Raw genomic sequence first — 22,609 nt, forward strand, 5'->3', positions numbered from 1 at the left:
GTATAAAGTCCTTGTAGTGCACATGAATAATGTGTTAGGGAAGACAGTATGGGTTACTCCTGCATCAGACAAAGGCAAACCCACCCCTGGGGGTGCTTTTGCTCAAGGGCATTGGTGTACTTAGTGGGTAATGCTGAAGGAAGGAAAAGTCCAAGTTGTACCTCAAGGGGATTTGATTCTGTGTGAGAATACACAATGATTTGAAATGTATAATGTTAATTGCTACTTAATACTATATGTAATCGTTACTATGGTTACTATAAGCCATACTAACAGTATTCAGTAAGTACCTTTCAGATTAATGAAGAATGAACTTCAATAAAACTGAACAAAATGCAGTGGCGATGGAACCAGAGCTGGCTTCAAAAACTGGTGCCCAGCAACTTCCTCGAGATTGGTGTCTTTAACTCACAGATCATGGGGATGAACTGTGCCAGATACACCAGCTACGAGTTCTGGATGCAGCATGCAACAGTATAACACCCCAGCATCACGCACCATCTTCCTTGACCTGGGAGACTGCTATGACAAATGGAACCCAAAGTCGTGGACTAAACAAATTCCATGAACTTTTGAGAGGGATTGGATGATGCCATGGACTAAGGGAATAGAATCTGTGTGCATATAGGTATATATGTGTGTATAGATAGATAGATAGATAGATAGATAGATACAGGAAAGGTGGTAGCAATTAACTGGAATGTATTGGTAAGCATGAGACCTGAGCACAAAATAAATAGTATAGAATAAGGAGTGGAATGTGTTGGGTTGGCTGGGATAAGTTTGATTTTCACAGGAAACTGATAGTGTTCAGGGTTTGGGTAGGATAGAGTTGATTTTCACAGGAAGCTGGGAGGCGACACAGCCAGGACAGTTCACCCAAACTAGCCAAAGGGGTATGTGATACCATATGCCATGCTCAGTATAAAACTGGAGGAAGCTTGCCAGGAGAGGACCTTTGCCTGGGGAATCAGTCTTTGCTCTCCAGTACAGGTGATGCTGCATGAGCATGTTTAAATGTGACCTGCAGCCAGGTGTTTGTGACCACTGCTTGAGGGATTGTTGCTCAGGAGTGGGCTGGGCATCCATTTTCTGGGTTGGTGAGCAATTGCATTGCGTATCCTTTGCTTTCAATATTCTTTCATTGTTATTAGTCATTGTTTATCTTTTCCCTTTTGCTGTTCTGTAAAACTTTTTATCCCAATCCATGAGTTTTACCGTTTGTTTCTGGATTCTCCTCCCTATACCACCAAGCAGGTGGAGGGGTGAGGAGTGGCATATTGTCCTAGTTGCTTGCTGTTACTAAACCAAGACAAACACTTAAGTGCTAGGAACAATGCTGTTAATCCTGCTTTATGTTATTATTTTGTGTTAAGTGAAATTAAATGTCTCCTGTAATTCAAACAAGAGGATGGAGGTTATTGACATTTTTCTGTCCTATTTCTTTCTTTGATAGATGTTTCCTTCTTCCCTTGCTTCAAACTTATTGTCTATGTCTTGTGTACCTTCTTACCTTCAGAAGCTGCCAAGATATTTCCTAATCAATGGAGGGGTTATTTTTTTAAGAGATAATGCAATAATGCTTTTTTTTTGGTTTGTTTCCTTTACATCTCACACTTACATGGCCATGATGTTTCACCTGTTTTTAAATTAAGCATTGGTTTTATGTTCATGTGATTATTCAGTGCCTGCTAATTCATTCCTTGAACTCACCAGTCTTCACTAGCTGACTTGTAGTAGAGCAGCTCTGATTAGGTTTCAAATGAGGAATCTGATACATAAATTTTATTTTCTGGCTAAATTTCTGACTGAGCTACACAGTTCCTGAGCAACTGTGGGTAATTGACTAAACCTTCCCCAGAGCCTTGAATCCCCATTTGTAAGGCTGGTTTATATTTTTTCTGTCTTATAAAAGCATTCTGAGGATAACATCAACAAAGATTTCATGTAAAGTCATTGACAAAGCACCATAAGTAGCTTTAGAAATATCCCAATTATTCCCCAGTGAAATGTGGCTAAACACTAAGTACATTTTGGTATTTCTGTGTTATTTTGAAAAGCTTGTATTCGTAATGCTTGATGCTTTCTTTTTTGTTTGATTATGCTGACCTTTGGTTTTTCAATGTGCTTTTATTACCTAAATGCTGACCAGAGTTATTTTCTTTCACTGCACATTCTGCAAGTATCTAGAATATGCAGCCACACCATATTGTCCTGGAATTAGTTTTTTGTATTCTCTTGGTCAAGTTCTTTTTTCTATTGTTTTTATTGTATTTTTAGTATTTTATTTTATTTTGGTAGTCAAATTAGTGAGGGATTTTATTACACCTTTCATCTCATTTGCTATTGAAATATCAGCTGAATTTTAAGAAAAAAACAAACTTCTAAAATGGAGCTTATATAAAAAAACTATATGGATTATACTATTTGGGATCTACTGAAATTATTTTTTTTCCACTTATTTCACAAAATTACTTTCAGAATGAGAACAGCTGTACCATTTTGCATAGTAGCAACCCATAGTTTCTAAAAGAGATATTTGACTTGCTCAGAATTTGGATGTGAGGTTTACAAAGCAAACTCAGGAGACAATGTGCCATTCTTTCTTTTGACTAAAGTGAATGCTGCTGCAGATTCAGTTCCTGTGGGCTTTAGAGGTCTGTTTTGTGTAGCAGAGTTGCTTCTCGAAATCAACTTATTTATGAAAGGGGTTAAAATAGCATGGGGGCTATTTTGTCTCATGACACTGATAGAAATTTCCTAGAGTTCTACCTCTATCACTGTTGCAAAGACCTCAGCAGGTATTGCATCTGTAGAAGCTAAAGATGTCTGGAGCTCAGTGGTGCATCTTCACCTCCTGACTATGGAAAGCAGAACAACCCCAAATCCCTACAAATGACCTAGTTGTGTTAGTTGTGTTGCGCCTTTACTGCCTCTCTGTAGAATAGGTTTAAGTTCCTGGGAGGAAAATATGAGAGAGAACTTGAGAATTAAACATCACTGTAAAAGAATGAAGTGAGGATCTTGAGAAACACTGGGCACTTTTAGTTTGTCTGTGCCCAAACGAAGTAACAGAAGCATAAGACTGAAATCAGGGTACGAAGTGAATGGGAACAAGGCTCAGACTGTGTATTAAAGAAAATCTTGATTACAGTCATCATTCAAATGTTGCAAAAAAATAGTGGAACTGGAGTTCTGCCATTAGGCTTAACACTGTAGTGAGCTGCAAATTGATACAATGACATTTGGAAGGAATTTATTTACTATCTAGATAGCCATGAAAGAATTTTACATCATGTTTTGCTGAACAACACAGTTTAGATGACTCACATTTTCAAAAAGATTGTGGAATTTTGTGCATTCTGCTAGAGAAAGCCAAGGCACAGTTTTCAGAAATGTTCTGTCCCACTAACTCTGACAACATTCACTTGTCAGAGGTTCTAAAATCAGGCATCTTGAACCAGCAGATTAACATATGAGCTACCTCAAATTTGTTGCTCCTTTGAAGATCAAGTACTCTTTTTTTTTAAAAAAAAATAATAAATAAATAAATTTTTAAAAAAAACCTGTTTTCTTCTTTGTCTTCCTTAAAAACCTGAAGAGTTCATATCTGGGAAACTGGCATGACAGAGAAGAATCTTGTTGTTCTAAATTATTTGGAATAACATTATAATGTTGGTTGATAAAAGCATTTCTTTTATGATCTTTACCACACTATCAGTATTTACAAGGTCACATTACAGCTCTTCGGTAATCAAAAATACCATTATTTCTGTGAGAGATTTCCTATGTATTAGTCTCTATTGTACTGTCATGACAGGTTTAAGTTAGTGAAGATTTACTCTTAAAATGATCAGTTAATGCAAACAGACATTGCTAGAAGTAGCATGCAGTTCTAAATTTGCAGAATCAACCATGTGTTACGCAAGAACAGCAGTGATGAACAACCTAAAGACATAAGAATGTGCACAAAAGACAGTATCAGGTTTGCACCTACAAAAGCTTGGATATGTAAAAATGACATTTTCTTAATGTATTTTTACTGTTATAATTTTATTTTGCTGTATGGAATAACAAGAACTGCTTAGCCTATTACATTTATTAATGTATAAGTGGAATTTGTAGTTGGAATATATATAGATACACATATATCCACACAGATCTCAAATATCCATATAAATATTGTAAAATTATGTATGATACATTATAGACCAACATAATTTATTATTGTTAACTACATTTTATTGAAAACAAAAGTCATCTCACTGAAGCTGATTTCAAAGCATTATTCACATAGACTGCTCCAAGAAACGTCACAAATGACATGATGCACTGAAGAGCAGGCACTAAATGAAGTTCTTCTTGGCTGACAAATGTCTCCATTTAATTTACTCAGAGTAGTTTTAAGTCCATTGACACTGACAAACCTAAATTGTGTTTTAATAAAGATAATGCTTTCCACTCCCAGGAATATAGATGTTCTAGGAAAAAAAAAAAAAAGAAAAGGACATGTGAGCGCAAGTAAAAGTGATGCATTCAGCTGTGAGAATATAAGTACGCAGAGCCAATAATATAAGGTGAGTCACAGCACTCAACTACTATCTGGGCTGACTTATAGCCAGGCAGCATACTAGCAATTTCAGTCAACGGGCAGTTGGAGGTGCAGGGGCACAACACCCTTGAAAATGAGGGTTTGGATCGCCAGCTAATCACCCAGAAACTTAATTTGGTGGACTTTTCTATGCCCACCTTATTTATTTATTCTTTTATTCATATAATTTTCACATAAAATTTGTAGCAGACAGGAGTGTACTCTTTGAAACAGCCAGTAAATGCCAGATTGTGAAATGCAACCATTCAATTCCAGTTACTTAGTAACACAGAAATATATTTTTCATTTTATAGAAATAATTAAAATTATGACATAATTTTCTTTGGTCTACTTTCTACCTCTGACCGTGTTTGCACACTATAGAGCCCTTTCCCAAGTACTAGGTAAAATGGGAGTTTTCTGTCAAAAGCACAATGGTTAGCACAAGAAACTCCCACTCCTTGCCTGGAATCTCCATACAGTCTCATTTTTCATGCTTTAAAATAATACAAATACTAAAATGAATTGCAGTGTTTCTGTGCAGACTTGGGACTAGGCCAGAAAGTGATGTCCCCCACTGTGCCCAGGACTGGGCTGTTACAGTCTACTACTCCACAGTGAGCAGAGGGGTATTCTTGGTCTGCCATTCTTCAGGTTGAGGAATTTTGGTAGGACTTTCAAAAGCACAGACATGACTTGCATTCAAGATCCTTTCCCTTATCACAAGCCACTTCCATGAACTGCTGCAGTAAATCGGTAAAACCCAGTGATCTGGAAGCATTGCTCTGCCCCTGGATGCCCAGGTGTTTGGTGTACTTGCTTCCCCCATAACTCCTAGAGCAGAGGTGATATGTGGGTCTGAAGAGTGTGGCAGTGCAGCTTGGCTGGGTGCACCATGCCTGTGTGGTGCATCACGGTGAGTCCACACGGAGTTTAGAAATAGCTCTAGGTATTCTAAAAACGCTGTCAACCCCTCTAACCAGCTTGTGTTGAGTGTTTATTGTGATAGAATTACAAAACCGACATAGCATGCGCTCTTTAAACCAGCTGATAAGAGCTTTGTGTGAATGTGCATCTTCGTTGTGCTAATTTTCAGCACACATATGGAGTGACAAGTCCAGCCTGCAGAAAAGGATCATTATGTTTGGATCTCATTGCTCCTGTTGTTTAGGATTTTGTTGGCAGAGCCTAATAATTGTTAATTACTGTTCTGCTTGTGTTTACAACACTGAACTGCTAAAGTACATGCCATTTTTCTGGGTACTAGGCTTTTACCTTCAAGTCAACAGCCACACCAGCAGGTTAGAACGGGCAGGCTTTGGATTTGCTTTCCTACACCTCACTGACATCATGATGGAAGAAGAAAAAAGCCCTTGTGGAGGGATCCCAAATTGCCACAGTTCGACTACCCTCTATGGTCTGAGGCACATCAGGCGTGAAGAAGCCACTATGGCTGCAAATGTTTCTTCAGGTATCTGGACCAGGTTGATCTGCTCTGCCACTGCTTTCCTGTTTCTCGTTACTGCTCCGCGAATTTCTTCCCTTCGGGCTCATTTCCGCGGATGATGTCCTGTGGGACAGGCGCACCCCTCCCTGCCAGGGATGCTGCTGAGGGGAGGCCGAGGCCGACGAGGGGAGTGCGGAGGAACCCCCGCCTGTGGCTCAGACCGGCGCGGGGGAGCGGGGCCGGCCGCCCCGCACAGGACGAGCGCGCACCCGGGTGCGGAGGGACTCGCGGGTCGGGGGACTGACTGTCGGGACGCCACCCGCGAACTGAGGGGCGGGCGGGGGCGCGGGGCAGGCTCTGCCGGCCCGGCCGTGCTGAGGCAGCGCTGCCCGCAGCGGGTCCGCCGCCGGGGACAACGGCACCTGGGGGGCGGGGACGAGCGGCGGCGCGGGGGGGAGGCGGTGCGTCCCCCCTGACGTCACAGCGCCCCCACTCCGCCGCCGCTGTCTGGCAGCCTCTGCGAGCGGCGCCGGTGCGGGCGGGCAGGCGAGTGCGCCCAACACCGCATCGCCCTTCGGCTGCGCTCGGCTCCGCTCGGCTCCGCTGCAGCGCGCCGCCCTCGCCATGTCGGTGGCCGGGCTCAAGAAGCAGTTCCACAAAGCTACCCAGGTACTGTCCCCGGGCTAGACCCCCACCCCTCGCCCTGGCCGGCAAGAGGTGTGCGTGGGGCGCACGCGTGGGGTGCTCGGCGGTGCAGGCTGCGGGGCGCAGTCGGGTGCGCGGTGCAGGGCTGTGTCCGGCCGTGCGTCGTGCTCCCGTGAGCATGCACGAGTGGGTTTGCACGCACGTGCACAGGTGTGCACCCGTGTGCACAGGTGTGTGGTGTTCGTTCGTTCGTGTGCACGCGTGTGCGAGGTTGAGTGGCTTTGCGCGTGTGTTGTGCACGGGTGTGCGTAAAATGTGAGTGTGCACGGAGGTGCGTGACTATGCACGTGTGTCCGTGGTGCACAGATGTGCGTGGTTCGTGAGCGGTTCACAGGTTTGCATGGACGCGCAGGAGTGTGCATGGTGCGTGAATGTGCGCGGGTGTGGGGGTGGGTCTGCACGGATGTCCACGGGTTTGTCTGAGTGCGAGGTTTTCCGTGGGTGCGTGGGCTACACGGTACATCGGGCCAGGGCTTTGCCGTCCGGCCGCATCTGTCGCCGGCCCCCCCGGCCCCGGCCGCGCTGTGGCAGGCGGGCAGGTGCTCCCGGGGTGCGGGCGCGGGTCTTGGGCAGCCAGCGCGGGCACAGAGAGGGCTTCGAGGCAGCGGGGGTGGCCCCTGGGGCTGACACCCGCCGTGCGTCTCGGACCTTCTTTACAGAGAGCTGTGCCCTGTGTGTCTATTGGCGTTTCCTCAGCCTGACTTTTTACATCAGCAATAAACATGACCTTTTTTTTTATTTTTTTTGGTTTCTGGCTCCCGAATACAGAGAAAATCTGAATAATAAGGTTTGGTCCTGTTGCTTTAGGCATGGTGTGATATTGAAGGAAGGTCAGGATTTACCAGGCTTCAACTTGCTTCACCAGGCTTCAACTTGTTTCATAACACAAAATCTCTGTGTTACAGTCCATGAGGACAATTTCTGAATCAGGTTCTGACTCAGCGTGCTTTGGGAATAAATCTAAAATGGTTTCACAGAAGTCTGGGAAATTTATTTGTATTTAGAGGTTTAAGATCAAGACCACTGTAATGTGCTTTGCTTTTTTTTTTTTTTTTTTTTTAGCCTTAATACAAAATCCCTGGTTATTTCCTGCTACTTGTCATTGCAGGCATCTCCAGGTAGCAGTCTTGGTCACTGTAAGCAGTCTGTAGGTACTGCCATGCAAGATACAGCAGCTGTTAAGCTTTTCAAAACCTGTGTTTTTCCCTTTCTTATCCATCTCATATCTTTTGTCTCATTTCTTGTTGCACTGTGAGGAAATATTATTGAAAGAATTACACCTTAATCAGGAATTTGTCCAAATTCTGATTCTTAATGCCTTGCAATTACACCAATGCCTGTTACGAATGCAATGGGATATGTCAAGTCCTGCATGGGCCCGTGCAAGCATTCAGTGACATTGTGTCTCACCTTTCATACCACATTGTGCTGCATCACTGGTGAAATAAGCTTCACAGAAACCTGCTGTACTCACGACAGATGCGGTAAACAGCAGTTAAGGGTGCCTGAGCCCATCCTACAGCGCCCATCTGCTGCTGCTAGTTTGTTATTTCTCCCCCTGCTACCTACATTGCTGTCAGAAGCTCAGAAATCATCATTGCTGCACGGAGTTCTGGTACCAAAAATGATAATTACAGTGTCTGTGTCATCCACATTTAAGAAGTAGGCAAGATGAGGTGCACTTTTTAATAATAGAGGTCTCAGTTCTCTATTATTGTGAGTTAATGAGTATGCCTCTGCAGCAGCGGACCTAAACATCGTTTTTGGAGACAGCATGGTGTGAAAGGTCTGTGCGTGCTGGTCTGTCCTTCAGATGACACTCTCACACTGATTGTCAGCAATACTTTCATTTAGAAGGAAGGGTTTTAGCTGGCTGGAATCAAAATATTAAGTTTCTGATGACAGATTTAGCACCCTGACATCAGATGACCCACGGATTTTTGGGCCAAGTCTTGACTTCCACAGATTGTATGTAGGCCATGAAGACACATTCATGCATGAGAATGACTCATAAATAGGTTGCAAGTCTGATCTGTTTATTGGCTTGTTTTCAGTATGAGTGAGAAATCCAGGATTTAGTCGTGCTGACCTTACTCTAGGGAGTAATCTGTTTGCCTAGGGATTAATCCCCAGGTGAAATATGGATTAACATTGCCTGTATGAATGAAGCTTTCCAGATAGGACCAAACAAATTGAAAGTTCTAAAAATTCTGAATTTTTCCTTTGCTTCTCATTCATGGAGGAACTTGTGCATGATGTGGTGTCATAAGGGAGTCCTAAATGATACCAGGAACAATTTTATGTTATTTCTCAGGTTATTGTGTCCTTTAACCCAGTTCGATATTGTAAAGCCTTGAAGTTTCTCATTTTGTTTCTTTCTATCTTTAATGCTGCTATTCTTGTTGTAACATAAATACCACTTATACACATGGAGTTTATGATACGAGCATACAATATTATTAATACAAAGTGCAGTTCCAGTTAGAAGTATAAAGCTTTGTGGCACAATTTAAATGTTATTTAAAAGTTTCCTTTCATCTAGAAGTAAGCTGCTTTCCATAGCACAACTTAAAATTATGTGGCTTACATGTTTGGATTGTTTTATACAATGTAAGCATTTTGTTTTCATTCATCATTTTTTGACTTGTAAAATATCAGACTAACCTGCATGAAACAGTACCATTCTGTTTTTTAATAGAAGCCATGCTGAAGAACTTCATGCCTGTCAAATTCCATGCACCAACTGCAACAGCAGTGAGTCACTGAAAAGCAAGAGGAAGCTTTGCTCATTTTAGAATTAATGCAGCATTCACTCTTTTGCCTTTCAGAAGAACTTCAACGTTTTTACCTCTGTGCAGCTTAAGTTTAGAAGTAATATTCCTGAGTTTGTAAGAGGAGAGTGAGCCTAGAAGTCGTGACATTCATGCAGAATTACAAGATGTTAAACTGACAAGTACAGAACTGGTTAGAATATTCATTTACTGCTATTATCCCTAAAAAGGAAAAGTAGCCCTATTTGAATGTTAACTGTGCTGCTGCAAATCTGTCCAATGTCCTGGAGCTAAGCAGATTGCTCCAAAGAGTGTTTTTCCAGAAATGAGCAACTAAATGTTGTGCCACCAAATGGTCCCTTTTTATTAAGGCATGCAGACTCTGCCATTAGTGCTATGTCAGTGTGACTGAGAGACTGTTGCTTCCTGCAGGTTTATGTACAGTTTTAAACCCACCAGAATCATTTATGGATGATACAGATTTGACAGTCTGGGTCATTTGAATGATTATTTTAAAACAGCACAAGCTTTGTTTCCACATGACTACATTCATTCTGCAATATGGGTCTTGTGAGCCACAGTCAAAACTAAGATTTCAGAAAGTAAGAATTTCGTAAGGAATGAAATGAACAAAAATGCTGGAAATGGCCACACCTGAGATTCCCCTGCAAACCAGTGAATACACGTGACTGCCCATAGCAGTCTGAATGTGGTGATTAGAACCAAAAGGCCTGTGATACAATTTCTTTTCTACCACTGTATTCTGCTTGTATGATAAAACATGATTTAATTTGCCTTAACACCAAGGCAAAACTAACCAGCTGATACAGTTTTATAGAGAAACACATTTATTACTGAAAGACTTCCACTCATAGCTGTCAGTAGCTTGTTTCATGCCTTGACACTGAGGTGGAAAGTAGCATGCTTCTCTCATTAATAAAGCAGCTTTGTGCACAGTGAGAGATTGACCCTCATGTTCAATGAGAAGCAAATGAGGCTGCCACCTTGCTATTTTGTTACCCATGTAGCACAAAATCCTGTCGGCTTCCCAGCGATTCTGCATTGATTGAAATCTGTCTGTATAGGTTCATTTGCAAGAAAGAACACATTATGGTTGAGGCAGAGTTTGAAAATGTTGATAATGTGTTTTGAAAGTGTTCTGGAAGAGTGTCTCCTTATTAGCATGGATCCAGCAAATGTTCTGAGTGTCTGAATCACCATAAAATTGTGACTGGTTCAATTGACATGAGTGTGAATATGAGTATGGTGGAAATTCATCTCCTTGTCAAATGTTTTTGTATTGTCATTCATCTAGATGACTGTATTTTAAATTCCTTGGTTAGAAATATGTAAAATATTTTTAACTGAGATGGGGAAAGCAATCCTTTATGCACAACATGTTTTCGACACTTGCTAAATTCTCAAACTGCAACTAACCAATTGTTAACATTCCTTTCATATTGACAGGGAATGTGGACAGTGATGTGTTAATACAAAAATTTTCCTAAATCCCCATCAAGTTCCATATTAATAATGTGTTACTGACTGTCCTGCGGTGTTGAGTGGGACCTGTGTGTGTTTGCCACCTTGGCTTTTCCAGTGAAAGCCCCTCACTTGTCTTCTCCAGCTGACTGTGATTGAAGCTGGGCTCACACTGGGTCTGCCTGTCTCCTTCCATGTTTCCTCTCACACCCACCCACCAAATTATCGTCAGTTCTCATGTATGTAAAGTTATGTATGTGAGCCAATCTGGGAAGCTGGACAATTCTCTATTGTTCTGAGTGTGGCTGCTGCGCTGTGTGTTGCTTCTGTTGGACATAAAGAGCTCCCCTTCTTCTGTAGTGTGGAAACTTGTGAGCAGGTGGAGGATGGGAAAAAGAGCCATTTGCGGGGTGCTGTTGCTCTGAGGATTGTGTCCAGCCAGCTATTAGAAACCTCTCTTCAAGAGCTGTGTAGCTGTGGCAGTCTGTTGGTTTCTCTCAGTGCACAGTGGTACATTTTGAGATCAAGGAAAGGGAGGACATTTTTGATCTGGGAATAAAGACTATTTTTAGAAAAAAATATTTACTTAGCTGTGGAGGGGATTATTTCCACAGCAGGTAGGAACATTCCTTCTGTTTGTGCACTGTAGCTTGATTGCCAGATACAGAATTCACGTTTGGCACCATTCCCAGGTGTCCTTTTATTGATATTACATAATTGAAAGGGTGAAAAATTGACCTTAATCTGAATGGTGATTTAGTTGCATACTGTGTAACCCTTCTGAGTTGCTGATGACCTACCCACTCTGCTCTGGTTTCTAACCCTGTTTCTAAATCTTACTGAAAGAGCTGCTGTTTTGTGTACAAAAAAGATAATGGTTTGCTTTTGAGGGAAGATTTCTCAAGCATCTGTTACTGCAGTATCCTTTCACCTGATATATCCAGTTCCTACTTTTATGTATGTAAGTATAAATAAAACTGGAACACTGATTGACACCTGTCTGCAGTTTTTCTCCCAGTGGTCTGTGGAGGCAAATAATATGTGTGAATGCTATGCTCAAAACACATCCTGTGTGACATTTTTCTTTTATACTTTCATCTTCACTGGAAGTATTACACAGCAAGGAAGAACTGGCTGCTCCTGGTCATTCATGCAAAACAGCGTTTTTGAGATTTAAATGTGCCCTTGTGACTGGCATGCTAATTGACAGCATGCTTCATGAAAGTGCTGAAGCAGCATAAATCCATTTAACTGAAGCAGATTTTGCAGAGGTTACTGTGCAGAGGGTTCTGCAATTTTATATAGCTGTCAAGTGCAAACGTAAGGTAGGTGCTGGGGTGGGCTCACTCGTTTGTTGTGGAGGGCGTGAGGTCGAGGAGCTTGAACAGTGACTGTCATGACCTGGCAGTTTGCCAGTGAAGCCTTTGACTTTAAAAGCTCGAAAGGAAGGAAGGAGATGAAAATCTGCTTGCACGCCACAAGGAGCTGTTGCAGGTCTGTATGTATGTCTGAAGTGAAATTGTGAATGGGCAGTATGTGGTTGGAAGTGCCCTAATGAAGCAGGCCGGTGGCTCTCAAAATCTGTGGTACCTCAGCGGCAGCCAGAGCATCCTTCCAGCACCCTTTTCTCCTGGAACTGAAAAGGCTTGCTTTTTGCTGCTTTCCAGCAAAGTCTGTGACTCTGGTCCTCATTTTCTTCTCACTTAGTCATCCCTGGTGGACAATGGTGGTGCTGATTCTCTCTTAAATATAGGGAGGTATGCAGATGAAAGAAAACTGAGCTGCAGCGTGGCATTATTATGATCTTTGCCACAACAAAATTGCCTAGCCTTCAATGATTATCTAATCCTGCACTTAATCTTGGAGACCAAATAGTAGCTTTTTTAAAACCTGAGGTCATAGCACACGTCAACCTGCAATAGAACTGATAGGAATTAAAATAACCTTTTTGTTTCTCCAAACACAGAGAAAAAAGATGGAAATTAATTTTTACTGTGCTATAACACTATTCACAAGCTTTCTGTTTATGGGAAAAGAGAAAACAAACTAAACAAACCAGCGAATCAACTAACCAGAAAGAAGTAGCCATTGGAGTTCAGCATAATTTCAATCTGTCTCTGGGTGGAAACCAAACCACTGTGGCAGACCTGGACAGAATGGTTCATGGATATGTAGTTGTAAATTATGTAAAGCTGATGATGCCCATGATGGAACCATATCTGTATAACTGAATAGCAGTTAAAAAAATTTCCAATTTTATGGACTGAAAGTGGGCTGAAGTTGTTGTTACGGTATCACGTGGGTCACACTGAGGGGCAGCAGTTTGCTCTCAGCTTCCTTCCTCATCACCATTCCCCCACCAAAGAAGGGGTGTTATTTGATCCCAGCAAAGGTGCTGCTGGGGCAGCAGCAGTGTAACCTTGATCATGGCAGCCTGTAAAGAAGGCTTGGTGTGATGCCAGAGGAACTCCTGAAATAACGATACATTCAGCCACTGGTTCGGCTAACAGACGTGTCACCAGGGTGAAGTGACTGATGAAGTGTATCCACATCTGTTTCAGGATAGGTGCCACTAGATGGGTTCTTTGTCCGTGAAACAGCAAGTGTCATATTGATGTAATTTCCATTGGGCTGTGTTTTGGTCGTTTGTCCCTTGGGTTTGTTACCGCTTTGTCAGACTGGGATGATATACTGAATCCTTTGTTAGCAGAAGTTCTGAAACAGAGAAAAATGTTGGCTTCTCCCTGCCCGCTCCTTTTTCCCTCAACGGTGATGGCAGAAAAGCACCTTACAGTGTTAAAATGTTTATATCCTCCCCTGCCGCCTTCATATTTTTGTGGATTTCCATTTGACTTTTTAATAATTTTTGTTATTTATTTATTGATCAATTGTTATTTTTTTGATTGCCTAAATTCCAGTTATTGCTGGCTGCAAAAGGTCTTAAAATGTGAAAACAATTTATCTAAACATTTTGAAACAGGGCTTGTTTTTCACCTTTGTGTTAAGAAATGTGATTAGTTTTGTGCAGTTAACACTGAGATCCCAATTTAATTTCCATTTAAAAGTATCCTTTAGCACTGGACATAACTTCTGCTTCTATGGGCAAGAGTGGCACCGCAACAAAGTAGGGTGATAACAGAACACGTTGCAAGTTGAAGTGCGTTTTATTTCTTTTTTTCCCCAGAAAGAAGATTCTCCTGAAAACTATTATTGATTTAATCTTTTGTGACTTTCAGTAGACAAACAAGACTTCCTCTTTTGAGCTGCACTAGCCAATTAGATATTTTTGCTGGCTTTTTTCAAGTGTTTACAATTTTCAGCCCTCAAGGTATGTGCCAAAAAATCATTTTCATGCAAAATCATTTTGGATGCAGCAAACCAGTTAATAATTCATAAGGTATAAATGTCAAAAATAGTGTTTGTCTTTCCAGATGAGTCACTTAGAGCTCGTCTGTCTTGGAAAGTTATGGCATCATAATCTAAGGACTGAATTTGAAGTGCTGCAATTTTATGAGTATAACTCTACAATGAATGGATTTATTTCTGCCAGTAGAAGAACAGCATTTCAATTTAATTGGCCTTGTTTGTAAAAGGATCTGAGGACAGCACACTTAACCCCATCCTTCCATGGGAATGAGAGTGTTTGCATAGAACTGGCCAAGGCATTAGTGATGACCAGTTATTGTATTTTTCTCAACTAATCGAGATTTATGTTTCTCTAGGAGTGCTATCTGAAGTTAAACTTGGGTTTTGCTCCAGTTGAAGTGGAAGAAGGTTTCAGTGTTTAGGAGCCAGTCCTAGATGAGTTTTCTGTTGGTTGCTTCATCCCATTTCTTGTGTTGGCCAGGAAGAGGTGGAATTTGATTTTACTTTCTACTATTATGAAAAGAAGAAAGAACTTTTAGAACAGAGCTGAGGCATAAGGAAAGTTCAACAATACGCAGACATTTTCAGGAGCCAAGATGTTTGAATGGGGAGATGTACCTTGACATGCAGAATAACCACACATACACATGGTTTACTGATTAGATTCCCTCACCTAAGGAGCCTTCCACTAGCATCAACAAATGGAAGTGTTTCTCTCAGGAAGGATGGCTGGATCTTATGGTACCTCTGTTATTTGTGGTCTAAATAATTTTTTCCAAATATGACCATATTACTCTGAGGCTGGTGAGGAAATCTTTTGTTTTCCACAAAAGTGCTGAAAATCAACTTACCATAGATGAGGCAAATCCACCACTGTTGGAATTGGACATAACTGTTGCAGGCAGTAGGTGTATACTGTATACATCTGGCCTGTCTTAAGTATAGACAGGTAAAATGTGAGTTTCTGGATGCGAGGAATACTTAACTGCTGACAGCAGAGGCAAACTTATATAGTTCTGAAATGAATAACGTAGATCTTTAACTTTTTTATACAGAAAAATTTTCCTCTCTTGGTTTTGTCTGGTTTGTTTTACCTGTGTAAGCTGCTTATGGTAGATTGACCTTGGCTGGATGCCAGGTGCCCATCAAAGCTGCTGTCTCTCTCCCCTCCTCAACTGGACGGGGAGAGAAAATATAACAAAAGGCTTCTGGGTCAAGATAAGGACAAGGTGCCTTAAGACACCTTCTCTCCTCTCCTTCCTTCTTCCTGGGCTCGGCTTCACTCCCGACTCCTCCCGCTGCATGGTGCTGGGGGATGGGGAATGGGGCTTAGGGTCACTTCATCACACATTGTCTCTGCTGCTCCTTCCTCCTCACACTCTTCCCTGCTGCAGCTTGGGGTCCCTCCCATGGGAGAGAGTCCTCCACAAACTTCTCCACTGTGGATCCACCCCATGGGCTGAAGTTGTTCACAAACTGCTGCAGTGTGGGTCCTTTCCACAGGCTGTAGTCCTTCAGGAACAGACTGCTCCACTATGTCCCCATGAGGTCACAAGTCCTGGCAGAAAACGTGCGTGGGCTCCTCTCTGTGCAGCTCCACAGGTCCTGCCAGGAGTCTGCTCCAGTGCAGGCTCTTCATGGGGCCACAGTCTTCTTTGGGAGCATCCACCTGTGCTGACATGGGGTCCTCCACAGGCTACAAGTGGGTCTCTGCTCCACCATGGACCTCCCTGGGCTGCCGGGGGACAGCCAGCCTCACCGTGGTCTGCACCATGGGCTGCAGGGCAATCTCTGCTCCACCACCTGGGGCTCCTCCTGCCCCACTTCTTCACTGACCTTGGTGTCTGCAGAGTTGTCTCACATATTCTCACTCTTCTTTCTGGCTGCAGTTGTACCATTTTCCAACCTGCCTTCTTAGATATGTTATCCCAGAGGTGCTAACACCATCACTAAATGGCTTAGCTGTGGCCAGTAGCGGGTCCATCTTGAAGCCAGCTGTCACTGGCTCCGTTGGACACAGGAAACTTCCAGCAGCTTCTCACAGAAGCCATCCCTGTAGCCCTCCTGCTACCAAAACCTTTCTTTGCACACCCAATACACTGCTACAAAAAGGGCACACAGCAGCAAAACTTTGCATGGTAGAAATGGGATTCTCTTACTAAAGTAAGAGCCACAAATACCTGGTATCAAAAGGTACGTATTTTGTTTTCTTTGCTTTGCAGTGTTGTAATTCAAACTAATTTAAGTCAGGGTGAGTTAGGACCTGCCATTTTCACAGATGACACATCCCTCCTCAAAGGTCTGGATTGGCACATTTCAGAATGGCTGCATTTTGATGGCCAAGAACCTGTTATTTTTGAAATAGACTGTAGAGCTTTTGGTGTTCTCCAGGGAGTATTCTGTTTTTTATTTAACTGTAAAGATGGGTGGGAGTAAGATAACTGAAAGGAAGATGAATGAGCATGAAAGAGTGAGGATTCCTCAGCAGGAATCCTTGAAAACTGAGCAGAGGCAAGTTCTGTGTGCCAGTATGTACAGACAACTCTGACTAGAGGCATAAAAAATGTCAGGCCTTAGTGAGTGAAGCGAATACTTGGTGTTTCCATCTTGATAGCCTGCTGTAGCCAGGATCCTCAGTTCCTGATCTAGACACTGTGATAGTGTGTATTGTTCCAGCCCAGGAGAAATGATGAGAACTGTTCCCAAAACACATACAGCCTAAATAATACCAGCAGACGTCAGCATGGATTTAATGGTGTCCACCAGTATATGTGGAATGGAACGTGGTTAAGGAGGGGAAAGGACAACATTGATTCTAAGATGAGGACCCCATCTGTTGTAAATTTCCTGTCTCATGGGGAGAAAGAATAAGGAAAAGGAAATACTTCCCTGCTGCTCTGGTTTGGACATAGTCTTCTAACAAAAACTGCTGGACATTCGCTGAAAATAAGCTGTCTGTGACTCAGGTGCTTGTTCCTTCCCTAGGGAGAGTTTGCTGTCCTGAGCAGAGCACTGACTCCCAAAACTTCTGCTAGATTTTGGTCAGTAACGTGCACGTTTCAATCGAACCTTTCACTGAAGTGCAAAACTGTCCTGGGCAGAAGCTGAGCTCTGTGTTAGTGTATTCCTGGGGCTTCTGCAGCCTCGTGACGTCTGCGCCGTGAGTGGCTGAAAATAACCTGGCTGGGTCACAAAGGCAAAAGGCAGTAACAGATTTACTAGCTATACAGATGTGGGGCTTTTCATGATTAAAGGCAAGATTGCTCCAGTTTGTCTTGCTTCTCCATAACCCTGATGCAGGGAGAAGACTTTGTTGCCTTAATGAGATAAAGCATTGCTGCAGACTGAAAGATAAGAGTTCTATTATATCTTTAGTAAAGGAGCTATCCTTTTGCTCAGTGCTGCTCAGTGCATAGCATAAGTGACTAAATTATTTATCCTCCTTCCCCATATCACTGTTAATCTCTGGACATATGTTTTGTGATTCAAAAGATCTAGAAAGCCTCAGCTCTGATTTTATTCCTTGATGAACATTCCAGATGTAGTGGCCAAGAAAGCAGCTGAGTATTCTTGGGTTGAGTTTCTGACTGGGCACTACTGGTACCACTGCAGAATCTAGTTTAATAATAAAATAAGTTCCTGAGATAAAACCAAATTGGAATGTGACTGGACTTGAATTTGAAAATATAGGAGAAGATTCAATGATGTCCAAGGACTGGCCTTATTTTCATTTCTGTTGCTGTAATTTTGGCTCTATTAGGGTAATTGCTGACTCGCTCCTCTCATCTTGAGAACAAGACCACTTCCCAAGTCATACATTAAAATCAGCTGTATGGGATTTCTAGCAACTTTTATGAAAAGCAGGCAGTCTTCCTGAGCAGATTTGGAAGGTTCTCTAGAGACATGCAGATACGATGCTGTTACATCTTGTTCACTTGCATTCTGTGAAGCACTTTTTCTCTCTCTTCTTACATAGCACATCGGAGCAAGGGAGATTTGAAAATGTAATGAAGCTGCAATAGAACAGACTATTGTATTTCCATATTTTTTCCATTTTTGTTTGCGGATTAACTACACTTCTGTCCAGGGCAACTTCGTCATCTACAAGAAGTCAAACAGACTCACTGCTGTAGACTTCTTTTTCCCTGTTTTCCTCCTGATATTTCTTTCAAACCTTTGTAAAATATTACTACTGAGAGCTGTATTTCCTTTAAATTCTATATTCATTTTCTTGCAATAAAAATAAATTTGGGAAGGTAAATCAAGCAGCTGGGAAATAAGCCACACATGCCAAATGAGCTTTTTGTTAAGGAATGAAGACCAGGTCAGGAGTATGTGTAACAGCCCTGTGGATGGCTGAGCCAGAGGCAGAACCTGCTTGACTTAGGGCTTTAGAGAGCATGTGAAGGACCAGATAGCAGAGAGCCAGCAAGAGGAAAGAGTGGGACCAGGTGTTGACTTTGTATGCTGTGTTTTAGGAACTTTATTAGCACTACACTGAGAACAGAAGAGCATGTGGGGAAGATTATGACTCTTTGTTTTTTTCTTTGTGGGAATGTAACGGAAGACTGGTGAAGAGAATTGTAAATATGCTCAAGTGACTGCAGCTGGGGTGGAGAAAAACACATTTATCACACTAATTGTTGTTTAGCCTTGTGTGCTTGATGAAGTAGGATCTCTCTGTTTAGATAACACAGGCCTGTGAAAGACTCAGAGGCATTATTGAGCATCCTTGAAATTCCTTTTCTACTGCAAGCAAAGATCAAAGCAGTGTGGTAAACTGTGCTGGTGTGAATCCCTGGTACACAGGTGAAACCAGCAGGCTTGGTGATCTAGCAAGGACTGAGCTCTGGAGTGCCTGCATTCTCACTTGTGTATCTCTGCCCGGGTGCTTTTTTTGGGGATCCCTGAGTTAGCAAGGCAACAAAAATAAATGTACTCTTTGCATTTCATCCATGGGTTATGATTGTTTCTGTGACCTGCTTGTGTTGGCTCACACAGTGCTCTGTAATGCAACATCATGCAAGTAGTCATGGTAGGACGGCACACTGCAGGTGTCACTGTCAGAAGTCAGCATCTGGTTGGGGTGTCCATTTTCTGCCTTAAAATCTCCACTGTTGCCCTTGAGAGCGTCTGGGTTTGTGGTTATAGATTTAAGATGTGTGGTGTTGAAACTTAGCAGTGTGAATAAGCTTGGATGAGCAAATGCTAACTTGCTCCTTAGCATTCCCAGGTGAGAGCTGAGAGTGCTTTGAAGTGAGTTGCCCCATTTTTTCCTGCTCGGGCTTGCCTTGGAGCTTACCTTCTGTACATTGAGGAAGGAAGTAATTGCCATTTCTGGGTGCCCTATGCTAAGGTGTGGGGAAGACTTGAGGAAAAGATGCGTTACAGAAACTCAGTCCTGTTGTATCATAGATAAACGTGTCTCACTGACAAAAATACCCGGGGATGACTGAGAGGGTGGGGGAAGGGGGGGAGGGAAAAGAAGAGGAAAAAAATAAATGAAAGCATAGTTACTTTGTTTCCTGCCCCAACCCTTCCCAGCCTCTGCCAAGAGGAAAATCTCTGCAGTGCATGGTTCTGCAAACATTTCTCTTCCTACATCTCTGCTGCAAAGTGACCTGAAGGGAGGCAAAAGTGACTTTTGTCTCTTTTTTTCAGTGCCATCCTTTGACATCTGAGGGATTTCTGGCAGGGTTGGGGGCCTAGTTTCCTCTCCATCATCTCAATGTCACCGAGGAGCTGGGACTTAATTAATTCATTGTGACTGTAACAGATACTCCTTGGCTTTACTGAAATAATGTGTTTGGTTTGCAGACTGGAAAGGTTGGGGTTTGTTCTGATACCTTTTTTGTCTTTAAACAACAAGAGTGCTGTCATTAACACCTGCTGTAAGTTATAAACCAGCACACTATGGCTCTTAATTCTTAAATATTTAAAAGGTAGATGAATCAGTTCACAAAAGCAGAAAGTGTTATTATAATATCAAAGGTCTTTCAAGCAGGCAGTGCATAACTAAGACTTCCAAAAATATTCCCAGAATTTTGTCTCCTATTGAGACTTGTTGCAAGTGAACAATGGAGGTGACCTGGTTAGTAACAGGAGACATGCACTAATGTATGTGCTCTGTGCCTTCACTCAGCAGCAAAAAAATGTTCTGCAGAATAAATTCTGTTGTTTTGGAGTATTTTGCTGATTTATTTTATTTTGAATGTTCAGAGGTCATTTTTAACACAGCTTTTTTTTTTTTTTTTTTTTGTCCCCTAAGTGTTTTTAAAGTCTACAATCCAAATCATCAAGAGCATATTACAGAATCAAGATGTTTTAAAAATTAATAATATTGAATCCTTTTTCTTTCTTTCTCTTTCTTTCTCTTTCTTTCTTTCTCTTTCTTTCTTTCTCTTTCTTTCTTTCTCTTTCTTTCTTTCTTTTTTTTTTTTTTCTGAATTGTCTTGACTTCAGGGTTTAAATTTTTAGTTCTTTTAAGTGTAGAAACTGGTGTTTTCTTTTAACCATATCATTAGAGGACTTAAGATCTTTGAGGGGAAAACAACACATAGCAGGAGAGAGATGACAGCCATTGCAGACACCTGGCGATAATTCTTCTGAACCATTTTGTCTCCTTACAACTTTCCTCCTTTGGGAGCTGCTCCAGTTTAAAATGTGTGCCAGATCTTTCAAAGATGCATGGTTGTGCCCCTCCCTCGTGCCTTCACTCAGATTGAGTGATGTAGCAGCTAACCGGAGCTTCTGTCTATGTTGGACAGTCATACAGTACGAAAGACATGGGTCTGTAGGACAAAACAAGTGGTACAGAGAACACAGCGTTCCCCAGTGGAGGTTTATGATTTATTTTTAGTTTGATTTTGGACTAACTCTGGTCTGGTCCTGTGGACTGAATGCCTGCTAGTGGCTGAAGCACATCAGGATTTCTGCTTCAGTTTCATTCAAAAGGAATCCAGTTCACATGCTACAAGACTGCTGTGTAGTGTAGGTCATATCTAGATCTAGATCATCGTGGAGTGTGGGGATGACCATGAGATTTATTTTAAAACGTTAGCACCTGATCTGTACTGAAATGCTAATGAACTTGCAATCTGGAAAAGGTATTGGTAGTTGCTAAGCATTTATAATTTATTTGCACTACTGAAAATACTTTCACAATCCAAATGCTTGGGAAAACTGCAGAAAACAATCTGAGTCCAGGAGGGCTTTTCTATGTCATATGAATATTTAAAGTCTTGTTTTCACACAGCTGTGGAAAGCTCTCTGTTCAGCTCATGGATTGACTTGAGTTTTAAATATAGTATATTTCTCGGCTACTACGAACTGCCTTTGCAAGCAAGTGTGTAGGTAGATAAAAGAAGAAAAGCAACATCATCCACAGAGAAAAGAAATCATGTAGATTTATGGACAGAGAGGTCTGCATTTTAAGAAATGGTGTAATAGTGAACACGTGTGACAGAGCAGGTTTCTTTATCTTGAGTGCATTTTAAAGAACTAGATTCTATCTTCTGAGGCAGAGACCTCTATGGGGACTGTTACAGAGCTATGAATTAGTAAGAGGCCATTGCCTTCTGAAAAGCAGTGTGGCTAAATGTGATCTCTGGTGCTTTGGGTAACACTTGCCATGGAGAAGTATCATCTTCAGCAGATCTGAGGGAATAGGTGGCACACTATACCACTGATTGTTCATGTCTCCAAGGTTTGGATCATGCAGACCTGGGAGGCTGGCGAGGCAGCTTTTGTACTCTGTTGTGAGCTCTGATATCTGCCTTTAGTTGGCCTGAGAAGTGAAGGATCCTTAACCACTCCTTTTCTGTGCACCCACATAAAAGCAAGACAATAGATATTCACAGCAAAGCTTCCACTAGCAGTGGAAGCTTTGCTGTGAATTCCTCTCCCTGTTTTGCATCACTTTTATCTCACCAGTATGCCAGAGCTGTGACACTGACAAAACAGCTGCAAACTAGAGAGGAAACTCTGTGAATTGTTGATGTCTTGGTATGCCAAGAAGGATGGCTATTGTAAATGTGGTCCTGAGGGCAAATGTCTATTTTTTCCTGGTTCTTATTTCTGTTACATATCTCTTTGTCTCTGATGGGAGCCATTGCTCTTACGTAACCAGAGCCCAGTGAGTAGAGTGGAGCGTGATCCTGCCTTATGCCAGTCTTGCTTCAGAGGTGTGCTGTGGAATTCCTGACTTGCTAAATTGCCTAAGTGTACAGTACTGGTGAGTAATGGTAC

At 42.1% G+C, this 22,609-nt stretch overlaps 1 protein-coding gene across 1 annotated transcript in view; it reads left to right on the top strand.

Moving 5' to 3' along the window:
* The first annotated feature begins 6,525 nt into the window (after positions 1-6,525).
* Positions 6,526-22,609, top strand: part of SH3GL2 (SH3 domain containing GRB2 like 2, endophilin A1) — a 98,257-nt gene continuing 82,173 nt past the window's right edge. The window contains exon 1 of the mRNA XM_065046186.1: positions 6,526-6,707. Within this exon, the coding sequence (XP_064902258.1) occupies positions 6,663-6,707 (45 nt within the window). The 5' untranslated portion in view covers positions 6,526-6,662. The remainder of the gene's footprint in view (positions 6,708-22,609) is intronic.

The sequence above is a fragment of the Columba livia genome, chromosome Z (assembly GCF_036013475.1).
Source record: "Columba livia isolate bColLiv1 breed racing homer chromosome Z, bColLiv1.pat.W.v2, whole genome shotgun sequence".
Lineage (NCBI taxonomy): Eukaryota > Metazoa > Chordata > Aves > Columbiformes > Columbidae > Columba > Columba livia.